This window comes from Mauremys reevesii, linkage group 5, assembly GCF_016161935.1.
Source record: "Mauremys reevesii isolate NIE-2019 linkage group 5, ASM1616193v1, whole genome shotgun sequence".
NCBI classification, from domain to species: domain Eukaryota; kingdom Metazoa; phylum Chordata; order Testudines; family Geoemydidae; genus Mauremys; species Mauremys reevesii.
Genome location: NC_052627.1, coordinates 45,304,058 through 45,319,552, shown reverse-complemented (window position 1 = coordinate 45,319,552; position 15,495 = coordinate 45,304,058). Strand labels below are relative to the sequence as shown.

At 40.2% G+C, this 15,495-nt stretch overlaps 1 protein-coding gene across 12 annotated transcripts in view; it reads left to right on the top strand.

The window, feature by feature from the left end:
• SCLT1 (sodium channel and clathrin linker 1) overlaps positions 1-15,495 on the top strand; it is a 104,870-nt gene that overhangs the window by 65,318 nt on the left and 24,057 nt on the right. The window contains exon 22 of one of the 12 annotated variants that reach the window (XR_005599014.1): positions 12,041-12,104. The exons of 9 other annotated variants lie outside the window; for them this stretch is intronic. Coding sequence is in view for 2 of the 3 variants with exons in the window: in XM_039539962.1 (XP_039395896.1) it covers positions 415-541 (127 nt within the window). In the remaining variant the exon portion in view is untranslated. Of the gene's footprint in view, positions 1-414; positions 3,566-12,040; positions 12,202-15,495 lie in introns of those variants that run through there. 2 more of the 12 variants (XM_039539964.1, XM_039539962.1) reach the window with 2 other exon arrangements.

The following is a 15,495-nucleotide window of genomic DNA, read 5'->3' as shown; positions in this document are numbered from 1 at the left end:
CCAAGCCTAAGGAGAAGATTTCTCATGAGTGTAAAGGGCACTCTCTCAAACTCTTTTTCCAAAGCTGCCCCAAAGAAAAGAGATTCTCCCTGACTTCTTCATAGTTGGGAGAAACCTTCTCAGCAGGAAAAAGTGGTACAAAGGCACATGGATCTGTCAGCTCTGGTACCGGTTCTGACATGCAAACCAAAAGAGACACATCCACTGCCACTCCCTTTGACATAGAGATTACACTTTGGGCTAATATTGTCATGGCTCCAGACAGATCAGTTTTCCACTGTGGCCAGGGAAGCACCAGATCCAACAGCTCTACCAACTGACCTGCCTCGTACCTTGGGGCAATCTGAGAACTACAGATGATATTTTTACTCTTCCCTATCCTCCTTTCCCTTCCTCTCATTTGTCTTTATTCAGAAACATAGTTACTCTGGAGGAGGAAGCTATTCCAAGGACATGGAGCTGCTCTCCTCTCCCACTCGCAAGCCTCAGTACCTTACTGGACCCGCCAGTAGCTCAGGATCCAGTTTTTTTCATCCAGTGAGTCAGTCTCTCCAGAAAAGCCTCTACCCTCTCATAGAAAGAGAGGCCCAGACAGAAGCTCTAAGAGATCAAAGTTCCATCCTCTGACAAGATGTAACTTTCCAAGAGACAGGTGGTACCCTGTCAAGAGGTCCTTGTTATACAGGCTGTATTGGATCCCTTAGGATTCTTATGCTAGGCACCCAGAATCAGAACATGAACCTTACTTACCATGTCCTTGCCAAGACCAACCAGCCTCGTTGAGTATACAGAAGATGAAGATGAACCGGATCCATTGGTTCTGGAAGTGATTTCATCCTCTTTTTCCCAAATGATACTGTTACTCCATCTTTACCAGCGCCGGTTGATGGCTACAGGCAACATCAGGATACCTACAAAGGGTGGTATTTGAGCTCCAGATACAGCTTGAACTCCTAAGCTCTTCACCTCACACTCAAGTGCCTACGCATGTTAATTTAGATAAAAATGACAAGTGAATTGATCAGTTCAGCAAACAAACATATCGGACTGTCTCCATTTATCCCAGTCTTATTCTTCAGCTTGTGGTGTTTTCATCCCCAAAGACAGGTCTATTAACTTTAAATATTAAAAAAAAATGCCACAAGTATAGAATGTTTGAATAGTGCTCTTTAGTTATTGTGTATTAGTGCATGCAGTCAATCCTAATAACACAGACATAAAACAAAATATACTAGGCAGTGTTTTCAATGTGGATAAAGTGCATTCATTTTTCACATCAGCAAAAGAATTGGTTTGTATGCATGTACACTAATATGAGAGTTAAAATGTCATTTTTATAGCTATATTCATTTTCTGAAATGCAAGATGTACTCAAGTATACACAAATGCTAATGTGATTCTTTATCAGGAAGACAAAAATTTCAAATGTAAATTTAAAAAAAGGAAAGATTTTTGCTCTTACAGGTATTGGGAAATTTAAAACATTTTCATTTAACAGCTCGTTAAAAAGGGAACATTAAAAGTTCACAAGCTTGGTTTTTTAAACTTCAGATTAACCAACAGACTCGTCACACATAATTACATGTCCTAAAATGAGCCATAATGCTCCTGATGTTCTTCTTGTAATAGATAACTGGTGAATTTTTTGAAGCATAACTTTTATTTGTAAATATCATTCAACCTTTTCTAGGTGCCAAACAGAATGCTCTTAGTCTGAGTTGGAGCTGAGCCCAGGTCTCCAACTAGAACAGGGAAAATAACCTCAGAAGTTTGTGTCCTACAATAACTATACATTGCTGCTAACATACATACTGTTTATTTCTCTTTCTAGAGAAGAAAGCAAACTTGTCTTCATGTAAACACCACTAGTTTGTGTAAAGTACAGTAAAGCTATCTCTGACCCGCATTAACACTGGCAATGTTTGGCAGCATAACTCTGTTCCAAAGCTATTTCTGCTTAACAGGAGCTAAGTTAACTTTTTCCTGCTGTACTTAGTAGGAATTGAATCTGAGATAGCTGGGAATAGAGAAGGCTTTGGAGACTGGCCAATAAGCAGTGGAAGGTCGAGTGAGGATCAGAGTATGTCATGGATGTGGAAGGAAAACAGCAGAAAGGGAAGGGTTATATGGCCAAATATTGTATATTAAGGAGGAAAGCAATGTGTCGGTGGTAAAAGAATTGTTGAGAAGCAGGAGGGAGAGGATGATGGATAGAACAGGATTTGTGACTGGCTTTGACAAGAAGAGAAGAGATATACATTGGCTAATGAGAGGATGGAACAAGACACACTAAAAATGTACTTAATTATTAGTATTTATTGTGTTCGGGGCTTTAGCTATGTAGTAAATGACCAATAGTATCATAGACAATAGAAACTGAAAAGACATTTATATTTTAGCCCTGAGTCTCCACTGTCCTGCACCTGAGTAGTTATTTATACCCTACAGAGTGGGTTAGATTTTTCTCCCTTATCTTTGTTATAATCTTAGTGGGTAAAATATTTTAAATAGCAGTGAGATTTTTTTTTCTCTTAGATGAGATTGTCTCTTTACGCATCTAGCATGTGTGTTTTGAAAATACCTTACTGTGACTTTAAACTTTAGTGAAATTTGAATTTTTCAAAAGCATCCTGCTTAAACAGTGGACATAGTTTTAATTGAAGACGTTCAGCACCTAACGTTAATCATTATCTTCCATGAGTGTGGCTGATCATCTTGGGTCTTCTCCCGTTTAAACCACTGTCGAAACTCGCATTGACTTGAATTGAAGCAAGATTGTGCCCCTTATTTATTACATATTAATGGTATGAAACATCACCACATGGCCAGATTTACAACACTGAATTTTAAATTTCATTTTAGATGACCTGTTAATGAGAACAGATACTTCTAGAGAGTTGCTAAAGTTTAGGAAATGAAGCAACTTGCACAATCTGTATCGAAGACTTGCAGTGATTTTTGAGAGATTAAAATTGTTGTTAATGCTATAACTACAGGATTTTGTGTTGCCAAAAACTTTTCACATAGATTTAGCCCTCCAGAGATAGCAAGCTGAATGCTGATCTAAATAGTTTGAGTTTTAGGATAGCTATCCAGGGGTAAGCTTTATGTACTCTTTTAAACCCACCATATACAGTATTTTGGAAAGATTTCAATTTTTTCTTAGAGGAAGAGAATCTTGTTTCACTTCAGAAAGAAACCATCAAAACACACAGCTCTTACGTGAGGTGTAATGAACAATACATCTCGTCTTCCAAGTTTGTATGCATTAACTTATTTGTATGCTGACTGTGTGTAATTAGTTGACTCTTGCTGATACTTTCTATCATCTATTGTAAATATTTGAGTAGTGGAGAAAACTTGTTTTGTAGTGTTTTACAGAAAGATAATTTTAAACAATTGCATTTGTGTGAATAAACTAATGTAATCTGGTGTTTACTCCCTGTAAATGCACATTGTATCATCTGAGCATTAGCCATTCAGTCAGCTAAAGCAACATGTGAGCTGAAAGAGACGGGAAAAAAAACGTCCAAGAACAAAGAAACTAATCAAAATGTTCTTCTCAATCCAGATCATGGGTCATCCTGGCTGATGTTGGACTTTATTGTACACACCTTCCTGTTTAAGAATAAAAATGAATTTCACTCTTCCCAGAAAGCTTTATCTGTGAAAATAGCCACTTCCCCTTCCAAAGTTATGAGTAGGACAGAAATGTTAAAATATTGCTGTAATGGGTCAGAATCTTCAGTCTTTGATTTAGCGTCATCAAACTGCTGACATGGGATATAACAAACTGTTTGTCATGTCTGTTGTGGTCTTTGAATCTTCATGAAAAATATGAATCCCATTTTGAAAATGTTCCTGTTTATATGTGAGCGATTGTCTTTGTGGTGTCATCTGGTGATGTCCTGCAAAGATTTAACATGCTATTTACTAGTAAAATAGCTATTTCATCAGACAGTACTGCCTTAATGTCCAGAAAAGGGGGGAAAAAACCTCAATTCTTTCCATATTAAAAGCTGTAAATCTATACACAAGCCATGTGGAGTACCTCTGTCACTGTAGCAGATATTCTGCACTAAGTCTGACAGCAAGAAGTGTCACCTTTTGGAGGTCACTTCATAGTTAGTGCTTATAAATATATGATATTAGCCTTCCTCAGAAAATGAAGATAAAAGAATCAGTTTGTCCACCATGATCTAGATACAGTAAAAATGAAAACTAATTAATTTTTTGGTCCCCCGTTCCTCCCCCCAACTAAGTTTGACTTAGAATATAGATTTAATGAGGAATTGCACTATATCAGTGTGATTGGTGCTCTGATACTACATTGACAAGAACTTTAAAAATACCATAAATAAAATGTACCTATTTTTTGTATGTGCTATTTTAAATATTTTGAACACACTGCGCTACCATACCAAGGCATGTAGTATGAAATGCAATTTATATGAACATTTAATTACACTATTTATAGACTCATAGATCCATAGACTTTAAGATCAGAAGGGACCATCATGATCATCTAGTCTGACCTCCGACCACCCTATCCTGTAATAGACCCATAACCTCTGGCTGAGTTTCTGAAGTTCTCAAATTGTGATTTAAAGACTTCAAGTAGCAGAGTATTTGCCATTTACAGTAGTTTAAACCTGGAAGTGATCTATGCCCTACGCTGCAGAGGAAGGCCAAAAAAACAAAACCAACAAAAAAACAGGATCTCTGCCAGTCTGACATGGGGGGGAGGGGAGGGATTCCTTCCCAACCCTAAAGGTCTTGGCTACACTAGTAGGGGGGTTGAACTAAGATACACAACTTCAGCTAAAGTTGTGTATCTTTGTTTGACTTACCTAGCCGTCCTCACAGCGTCGAGTCAACCGCTGCAGTTCCCCAGTCGACTCCGCTTACTCCTTCTGCCGAGGTGGAGTACAGGTGTCAATCACAGATACATCGAACACTATCCGCCAGGTAGTATAGACGTACTCAAATATGGTGATCAGTTAGACCCTGAGCATGTAGCAAAGACCCACCACACAGATACCTGGGAAAGAATTCTCTGTAGTAACTCTGAGCCCTCCCCATCTAGTGTCCCATAACCGGCTATTGGAGATATTTGCTGCTAGTAATCAGAGACTGGCTATTCTGTGTTGTAATTGAAATCAGTGTATATTATTTTTTATTACAAATATTTGCACTGTAAAAATATTTGCCCTGGGGGGGAGGGATAGCTCAGTGGTTTGAGCATTGGCCTGCTAAACCCAGGGTTGTGAGTTCAATCCTTGAGGGGGCCACTTAGGGATCTGGGGCAAAAATCCATACTCAGTCCTGCTAGTGAAGGTAGGGGGCTGGACTCAATGACCTTTCAAGGTCCCTTCCAGTTCTAGGAGATAGGTATATCTCCAATTATTAATATTAAAAACATTATTAATAAACAAAAGAAATAGTATTTTGCAGTTCACCTCATACAAGTACAGTAGTGCAATCTCTTTGTCATGAAATTGCAACTTACAAATGTAGATTATTTTTGTTACATAACTGCACTCAAAAACAAAACAATGTAAAACTACAAGTCCATTCAGTCCTAGTTCTTGTTCAGCCAATCGCTAAGACAAACAAGTTTATTTACATTTGCAGGCGATAATGCTGCCCTCTTCTTATTTACAATGTCACCAGAAAGTGAGAACATGGCACTTTTGTAGCCCGCATTGCAAGGTATTTATGTGCCAGATATGCTAAACACTCATATGCTCCTTCATGCTTTGGCCACCATTCCAGAGGTCATGCTTCCATGTTGATGATGCTTGTTAAAAAAATAATGCGTTAATGAAATTTGTGACTGAACTCCTTGGGGGAAAATTGTATGTCCTCTGCTCTGTTTTACCTGCATTCTGCCATATATTTCATGTTATAGCAGTCTCGGATGATGACCCAGCACAAGTAGTTCATCTTAAGAACACTTTCACTGCAGATTTCACAAAATGCAAAGAAGGCACCAATGTGAGATTTCTAAAGATAGCTAGAGCAAGCTTTAAGACTCTGAAGTGCCTTTCAAAATCTCAGAGGGACGAGGTGTGGCACATGCTTTCAGAAGTCTTAAAACAACAACACTCCAATGTGGAAACTACAGAACCTGAACCACCAAAAAAGAAAATCAGCCTTCTGCTGGTATCATCTAACTCAAATCATAAAAATTAACATGCGTCAGTCCGCACTGCTTTTGGATTATTATCAAGCAGAACCCGTCATCAGCATGAACGCATGCCCCTAGAATGGTGGTTGAAGCATGAAAGGATATATCAATCTTTAGCGCATCTAGTGCGTAAATATTTTGCAACGCTGGCTACGACACCTGTTCTCACTTTCAGGAGACACTGTGAACAAGAAGCAGGCAGCATTATCTCCTTCAAATGTAAACAAACTTGTTTGTCTGAGTGATTGGCTGAACAAGACTTGCAGGCTCTAAAATTTTACATTGTTTTATTTTTGAATGCCATTTTTTGTACATAAGTCTACATTTGTAAATTCTACTTTACTGATAAAGAGATTGCACTACAGTAGTACTTGTATTAGGTGAATTGAAAAATACTGTTTCTTCTGTTTTTTACAGTGCAAATAATTGTAATCAAAAATAAATATAAAGGGAGCACTACACTTTGTAGTTTATGTTTTAATTGAAATCAGTATATTTGAAAATTGTAGAAAACATCCACAAATATTCAAATAAATGGTATTCTATTATCGTTTAACAGTGCAATTAATCACGATTAATTTTTTTAATTGCTTGACAGCCCTAGTTTAAACTTAATTAGATCATGATTGTCCTCTACAACCAGTTATTCAATGAGGTCCTCACTATTCACCAAAAGCAAATATAAGATGGCATCATCTCTTGTTGGTTCAGCAGCTATTTGGTGAAAAAAATCTGTCCGCTATCTCATCCAGAAAATTTGAGCCCTATCATTAATAGTAGCATTTGTCTTCAAATCTGTATCTGGGAAATTAAAGCCTTCCATAATCACATATTTCCCAGTAGTATTTATTTCATTAAAAAAATTAAAGAGCTCTCTCTCGCGCGCGCATGCACACGCGCTCTCTCTCTCTCTCTCTCTCTCCATATCCATATTTGATTCTAGGGGGTCTGTAGTTAGGGTGACCAGACAGCAAGTGTGAAAAATCAGAACAGGGGGCTTAGGGTAATAGGAGCCTATATAAGAAAAAGACCTACAAATTGGGACTGTCCCTATAAAATCAGGACATCTGGTCACGCTATCTGTAGTATACCAAGCACTATCCCAGGGGAACCTCTGGTAGCTTTCTACCCCAAAGTGATTTGACCCAAACAGAGTCTGTCTTATCCATTCCATCACTTCTAATTTCTTTACAGTCTACTTCATCATTCATATGCAGTGGTACTCCACCACCTTTACCTTTATTTCTGTCTTCACTGAACAGCACATTCCCTTCAATACCTGTACTACAGTCATGAATGTTTTTCCACCATGTTTCTGTTATCTCTATAATATCTGGTTTCACTTCCTGCACTGGTAGTTCTAGTTCCTATGTCAGGCTGGGAAGACACTTAAAGAAATGGAGGCTCAAGTGATCTTCATAGAGATTCTACCTGAGCCTCCATTTCTTTAAGAGTCTTCCGCAGCCTAGCATAGTCTCCTTTGATGCATTCTAGCAAGAATCTAGCTGTATCATTTGTTCCCACATGAAAGACAATCAGTGGATTCTTTTCTGCTCCCATTAGGATCCTCTTCAGCCTCAGGTCCTGATCCTGTATCTTAAGTCCCCTGGCAGACAGCACACCCTTTTGTTCTACGGATCAGCTCTGGTGATAAACCTGTCTGTTCTTCGTAATTGAGAGTCACCAGTCACATAGACCTGGTGTTGGTGTGATTCTCTGGCCTACCTCCTGTTCTTTCTGACTGCAAGTCCTCTTGTCTTTTGTTCTCCCTTGCAATCTTCTGCAAGTCATACTGTCCTGATGGGGTTCCAAACTCTGGGTATCTCCATTGACTCTTCCCCTCTTCTTATAGGTGTAGCCACTCTTCCCTCCTTTCTTGCCCTCCCCACTTCACTTACTACCTGCTGTGCCCTTTCTTCATTCTCCAGCTCAGCAAACCTGTTCCTGAGCTCTAGTTCTTCACTCCCCAGTCTTTTCCTCTGCTTGGTTCTCATAGTCAGGTGCTTCCACTGGCCACTTTCCTCACCCAGCAGTCTCCCCTCAGAGTTCTTCAGTCCAGCTTGCCTCTGCAAGTCTTGACTCTTCTCTTCAGCGTCCTCTCACCTTCCCTCTATCATCTGCTTGAATTCTCTTTGAAACTCAATCATAGTTTTCATCTGCATCTCCACACCTCAGATGTTCTTCCATCAGCTCTATCAGGTGGCACTTCATACATACAAAGCTCTTTTCAGATACCCAATCCAGGATAATCCACAGCTTTCACATCTGATCATCTTCACTGTCTCTTCCATTCTTTGGGTCATTACCACTGCCTCCTCTGTATCTGTCCTAGGAAAAATACAAAACACAAACAAGCACCAAAACAAAACCAGAACACCACACAATCTCTCCCCAAAACTCTCCTTAAAAACTCCCACTCAAACTCTCCTGTTTTCAGCTCCGTTTGCTGCTTTTGTGCTCCTAGCTGGCTGCTTGGCTGTCTTTATAGGTGCCCTAATCAGGCAAATCTCATCGCCGAATCAGGACTCTGCATCTCTCACAGCACACTGCCCCCTACCAGCCTGTGCAAACTGAAAACAAAACAAAACACACAAACTCACTCACTGCCCCTAAGGAATAGCAGCTTGCCTTCTAAGCCCTTCTCCAACAGAACTTCCCACTCAAATCCCCATTTATTCAGTAGTAATTCTTGAAAATAACAGATTCCAAATACTTATTTAAAAAAGAGAGGCAAAATGTCTTGCTTTGCCGTGAATTAAGAAATATTACTGTTGATTCATCTAAAAGTAAAATAACATAGTGGTGAATGCTTCAAAAAGGCGGCATATAATGGAAAATCAACAACACTCTTAAGTATAACGGCATTGCAGAACTCCTCTGTGATTAAACTCATTCTAGCTAACCTTTAGCATAGTAACCCAGGGCCCAGTCTAAAGCCCACTGAAGTTAATGGTAGGATTGACTTCAGTGAGCTTTGGATTGAGGTCCAAGTTTGTGGTTGATCTGCACTCAGCTCTCAACATACACTTCTACCTTGATATAACACTGTCCTTGAGCCAAAAAAATCTTACTGTGTTACAGGTGAAACCACGTTATATCGAATTTTTTTGATCCACCGGAGTGCACTGCCCCACCCGCCCAGAGCACTGCTTGACCGCGTTGTATCCGAATTCGTGTTGTATCGGGTCACGTTATGTCTGGGCAGAGATGTATTTTAAGGGCTACATGCCACCTGGTACAAAGTTAGGTTTTCCTTGAAGTTACACAAACCTTAACATCCTTCTTTAAATAGCTTTTAAAACATATTTCAATTTAATCTCAGCATCTGATAGATCAGCAGCATTGTGATCCTCCATGCAGATGGCTGCAGATCCAATTGGGTTTTTATAAACCAGTTACTGAACAGAAAACACTTTACATTTAGCAGATATTCTAGCAGATATTTGAGGATAGTCTGAGCTATATCTTGGCATTTTGAGAAATTTGTGTTTGACATTTGAGGCTCAGTTATATATATGAGAATAAAAAGATCATGTTAATGGTGGCATCGAATCGAATTTTCTTATAAAAAGTTAGATGATTTCTTTTTAATGTGCTATATAATGTTCAGTAAGTTTGTGTTTCTCATTAATTTGCAACCTCCTTTACAAAAACATACTGTTCTATGGCCTTTCTATACCCCAGTTCACCAAAGCTCACTATTACACAATGTTTATCTTCACTGAGTCACTGACCCATTTGCTGATGGTTGAGTTTCCTATACCATTCCTTTGCCTTGACTCCTGGCAATGTTCATTGCAGAATTTTCTCCATGTGATCTCAGTCTCGCCTTTCCAGGTATTTGAAATATTTCAGCTTCTCCTCTTATTTCCCAGCAGCAGCTATTTAATTTTCCGTTGCTTCAGTGTCACTTGTTTATCCTCTTTTCGGTCCACAGTGTTCTCAGTATGTAGAACAAATCCAAAATTTTTTTAAATATTAACAATAAATGAGACTTTTAGCGTTACTGATGCGACTTCATTTCCTAACTTAAAAAGTAAGCTATATGGACAAAAAAGAGGATTTGGAATTTGAAAGTGAAAAACCAAGTGCGACTATTTAAAATAATACTAGATACCTTCTCAGGTTGGTTATTTTAGTGAAAGAAATTATATAAATACATGATATTATTTGGCAAGTATATTTTTATACCTCAATGAAAAATGATCTAGGATTTCTCAAATACTCAGGATTCTGCTCAATCTGAGCTCATGATCATCACTGTTCTTCAAAGCTCAACTTGGGTTTGTGGCAAAGCACTTATAAATTAGAGGATAGAATTGTGAATATATGTAGACTGAATTCAATAAGAACACGGTACGGTCTCATTTTTGATGTGAAGTAAGTTAGCAAGCAGACATCATCTAAAGATACTGTACACTTCTTAAAAGAAGATTACTGATATTGGGTTTCACCTTGGCCCAGAATGAGAGCAAGGAGCTAGGACTGTTTCAATATACTAATGCCAAAAGTCCATCTTGGAGGCAGCTAAGAAGGTCAGTGCTCCTTACAACAAAGGTCATGCTTCCAAATAAAAACATTATGCTTGGCAATATCTTATGACCATTTTTGGTCTTTTTATTATTTTAAAAAGGCAAAATGGTTCTGCAAAATGCACAGTGGTGTAATTCTGACTTGAGAGCTTCAGTTTATAGATGCATTTGGATAACTATAATTGAAGTATAGTAAAGCAAAATCAAAATACAGTGAACTTTGCAATATGTAATAAGCATTTCCTATATTTATAAACTGATTATGAAAGAGAATGAAAAAGTGTGACTGTTAAGTCATGAAAATAAATAGAACGACCATTTTCCAGTAATACAAGTTATGTGATTCTCACTCTGGAGACATGCTTCCAGTGTGTCAGTTAGTGGGAACTTTCAAAGCTATAACATTTTGAGGGCTACTGCTTTCCACATCAGCAGTCACAAGGTGAAAAAACATACAATATTTACATTTATTAAAACATTTGTAAGCTCTTTAGAGCAAAGAATTTCAGTGTCTATAAAGTTCCTAGTTCAGTTTTGACTCTATATATGTAATATACATTACTCTAGTTGGAAATAATGGTGATATGAATTTTAAGTTGGAGATAAATGTACTATATTTTAGGACTTATAAAGAATTAAGCTAGGTTTGGGGCCAGGAATAAGAGACTGGCTCTGTATCTTGTCCAAGTCTCCCTTAAGCAAAAACTGCATGTTGTTTAAAGATAGGTGGTTTTATGACATGAATAAATTACTAGAACCCAACTAAGATGTTCAGTTTACTTGTAACTGAATGCTTAAGCCAAATCTAACCAAGATCTATCTGCAAAGGAGGTTACATTACTCTGATTATACCACATATGTCACTTTTCCAGTCCCCAAAAGTTGAATTTCAGTCTAGCTTGCATGTGTGAAAAGTGTGCAGTCATTTTGATCATTCCTTCTAATAAGCAAGGAATAGTCAGACAGCTTCCTAAGGAATTGAAAGCAGTAGCCCTCTATTGATTGATTTCAGTGGGGGGTGTTCCTTTCTTACCACTTAGCACCAGTGGTTTAGAGCTGCTGGTGGTAAATGCTACTTAATTTTTGTGTCTATAGCTGGCAACAGAAAACCTTGACTCCCAGCACCAACGGCTTTAATTGCCTTTATCTTTTTACAAATATACTATTTGAATTTGTGCATAATAAACAGTATGATATAAATAGACTTAGATCCATTATTCAGGATAAAGACCCAGTTTCATCTCCTGAAAATGTTAACGTTTACAGACAGTTCTGCTTATTTCCAGTAATTCTCTTTCCCTTTGGTTTTATTGCTTAGGACATTTGCATGAAACAGGAACTCCACATGCCTCACTTTTAAATCCCAATCCTCTATTTGTGACATGACACACAATTATTTCTGCAGTGATAATTATAATGTCAAAAAGACAAAATCATGACTTCAGGTGAAGAATAAGCAGAAGAACCAGAAAACATAATAAAGATTCTGTTTCCAGACAATTACTCTAGTAATAAAGAATCAGGAAAGAACAGAAAATAACAGCTGTGTGATTTTTAAAATAGTTTCTAACTGTATTCTTTTGTTTTTCATGATCCATCAGCTACTAGTGAAGGGTAAATTACCTAAGTTTTTTTTTTTTAAAAAGCTACAAAAATAAAATGCCAGTGATGTCACAACACTGAAGAAAACATTGCTTTTAATCAAGTCCCACAGTAGAATTCTTGACTTTTTTTGGAAAAATAAATTTAATCTAACCATTTTGTAATTTGTGATTAAAACTATTTGGAGAATTATAGATATTTGGGGCAGATACTGCAAACACATGCCTGTTTAATTTTACTCATGCATTAGTCCTATGAAGTCAGTGGGACTACTCACAAGAGTAAAGTTAAGTATGTGTGTAGAGCTATTAGGTCACCTCGTCCACCCCCTTTCCAGTGCAGAATGGTTTGTCTTCTGTACATTTACTATTGAATTGTCCAGTCTAATTTTAAATACCCCAGGTAATGGAGTTTCCATCTTCTACCTGAGAGGACAGTTCCACGGTTTAATTGTCATTGATTCTTAGGCCTGGTCTACACTAGGACTTTAATTCGAATTTAGCAGCGTTAATTCGAACTAACCGCTCAACCGTCCACACCAGGAAGCCATTTAATTCGAACTAGAGGGCTCTTTAGTTCGAATTTGGTACTCCACCCCGGCAGGTGGAGTAACGCTAAATTCGACATGGCTAGCTCGAATTAGGCTAGGTGTGGATGCTAATCGAACTTAGTAGCTCCGGGAGCTATCCCACAGTGCACCACTCTGTTGGCGCTCTGGACAGCAGTCCGAGCTTTGATTCTCTGACCAGCCACACAGGAAATGACCCGGGAAAATTTGAATTCATTTTCCTGTCTGGGCACTTTGAATCTGACGTCCTGGCTGGACATCAGGGCGAGCTCCGCAGCACCTGCAACGCTGCAGAGCTCTCCAGCAGAGGAGTTCATGTAATCTCTGAATAGAAAGAGGGACCCAGCATGGACTGACTGGGAACTCTTGGATCTGATCGGTGTGTGGGGCGAGGAGTCTGTGCTTTCGGAGCTGCGCTCCAAAGCAGGGAATGCGAAGACCTATGAGAAGGTCTCCAAAGCCATGAGAGACAGAGGATACAGCCGGGATGCAACGCAGCGCCGCGTGAAAATCAAGGACCCCAGACAAGGCTACCAAAAAATCAAAGTGGCAAACGGACGCTACGGAGCCTGCAACCACTGCCCCACCAGTGACCGTGGACTCTGACGATGGGACAGTGTCGACGGACAGTTCCTCGGCGATGTTCACGGACGGGGAAGATGAGGAAGGGTTTGTGGAGGACGAGGCAGGCGACAGCGCTTACAACGCTGGTTTCCCTGACAGCCAGGATCTCTTCATCACCGTCACAGAGATCCCCTACCAACCCTCCCTGGCCGTTAACCCAGACCCTGAATCAGGGGAAGGGGCAGTCAGTAAGTGCTTTAAACATGTAAACTTTTATTCTTAATATAACAGGAATCTGAAGTATGTGAAAAGGAGGTCTCTATATATATGGGGATAGAACAGAAATCCTCCTGGGAGATCTCCACGAAGCTCTCCTGGAGGTAATCGAAAAGTCTCCGCAGGAGGTTCCTGGGGAGAGCTGCCTTATTGGGTGCTCCGTGGTAGCACAGTTTTCTGCGCCAGGCTTTCATGAGGTACTCAGGGAGCACTGCCTCCCCGAGCACGGCTGCATCGGGCCCTGGTTCGTGCGAGCTTTCACGCAGCGTGCGCTCTCTATCTCCTTCAGTGACCCTCCTCAGGGTGATCTCGCTCGGAGACTCCTGCATCTAATTAGGGTAATTACTGTAATGTTACGCCTGGTCCAAAGTATTTTTAAAAAACCTACGGACACACGGCATAGCACAGACTCAGCACGCAGCTGCGTGACGAGCGTAACGGAAAGCCAAAGAATATAATGGACGCTCATGGAGGGAGGGGGGAATGAGGACGCAAGGTATCCCACAGTTCCTGCTGTCTCCGAAAAGTATTTGCATTCTTGGATGAGCTCCAAATGCTTCTAGGGTCAAACACAGTGTCTGCGGTGGGTCAGGGCATAGTTCGGCAATTTGTGCACACACCACACCCACCACCAGAAGTGAAAACAATCCTCTGTTGAGTCTTTTACATGTCACCCTATCTTTACTGAATGCTGCAGATAGACGCGATGGTGCAGCACTCAACACCAACATCCTTGCTCCCCCCACGCTATGGATGGCTGATGGTACAAAATGATGGAAATCCGTCCTCATCATCAGCCTCTTGGCACATGGGGCAGTGCAAAAGGGCTGGTAACCATGCCGACTAGTATCAGTAAGGTCAATCAAGGGTGCCTGTTCCTAATTTTTGATGGCTGATGGTACAATATGGCTGGTAACCGTCCTCATCATTGCAACAGGGGGCTGAGCTCCATCAGCCCCCACCCTTCATTGTAAATAAAAGATTCAATTGCCCCTGGACTAGCAGAGGGATGATGGGCTCCTTCATCCACACTCCTTAATGTCCTGCCTGGACTATCATTGCAGCTGGAGGCTTCCTTCCAGTCATTTCTCACAAACAAGTCACTGTGTCTTATTCCTGCATTATTTATTACTTCATCACAGAAGTGGGGGGACAATGCTATGGTAGCCCAGGAAGGCCGGGGTAAGAACGGAATGAACAGGTGTTGTTGTTGCAGGAGCACCCCCTGTGAATAGCATACAGCTCATAAGTTATGCAGGATCGGACACAGAGCAGCTGTGCTCTCTGGTTCTATGATACAGTGGTTCTCTAGTACACTTGCCCATAATCTAGGCAGGACTGATTCTATTTTTAGATACCAAAAAGGAGGGATTGACTCAGGGAGTCATTCCCAGTTTTTGCTTTTGCGCCCCTGGCTGCTCGGCCAGGGGCACTTATGACAGCAGCAAATGGTGCAGTGCAAAAGGACAGGTAACCATGCCCATCTTATTACCATCTTATTACCAATTTATGGTATGGTTGATGGTACAATATGGCTGGTAACCATCTCTGCTGTCATGCAAAAGCAAACTCATGCTGCTGTGTAGCGCTGCTGGCCCGCCTCTGTCAGCGGCATCTAGTACACATACGGGGACATACACAAAAGGCAAAACAGTGTCCATGGTTGCCACGCTATGGCGTATGCCAGGGCAATTCTGGGAAAACCGGCTTGAAATGATTGTCTGCCGTTGCTTTCCCGGAGGAAGGAATGACTGGCGACATTT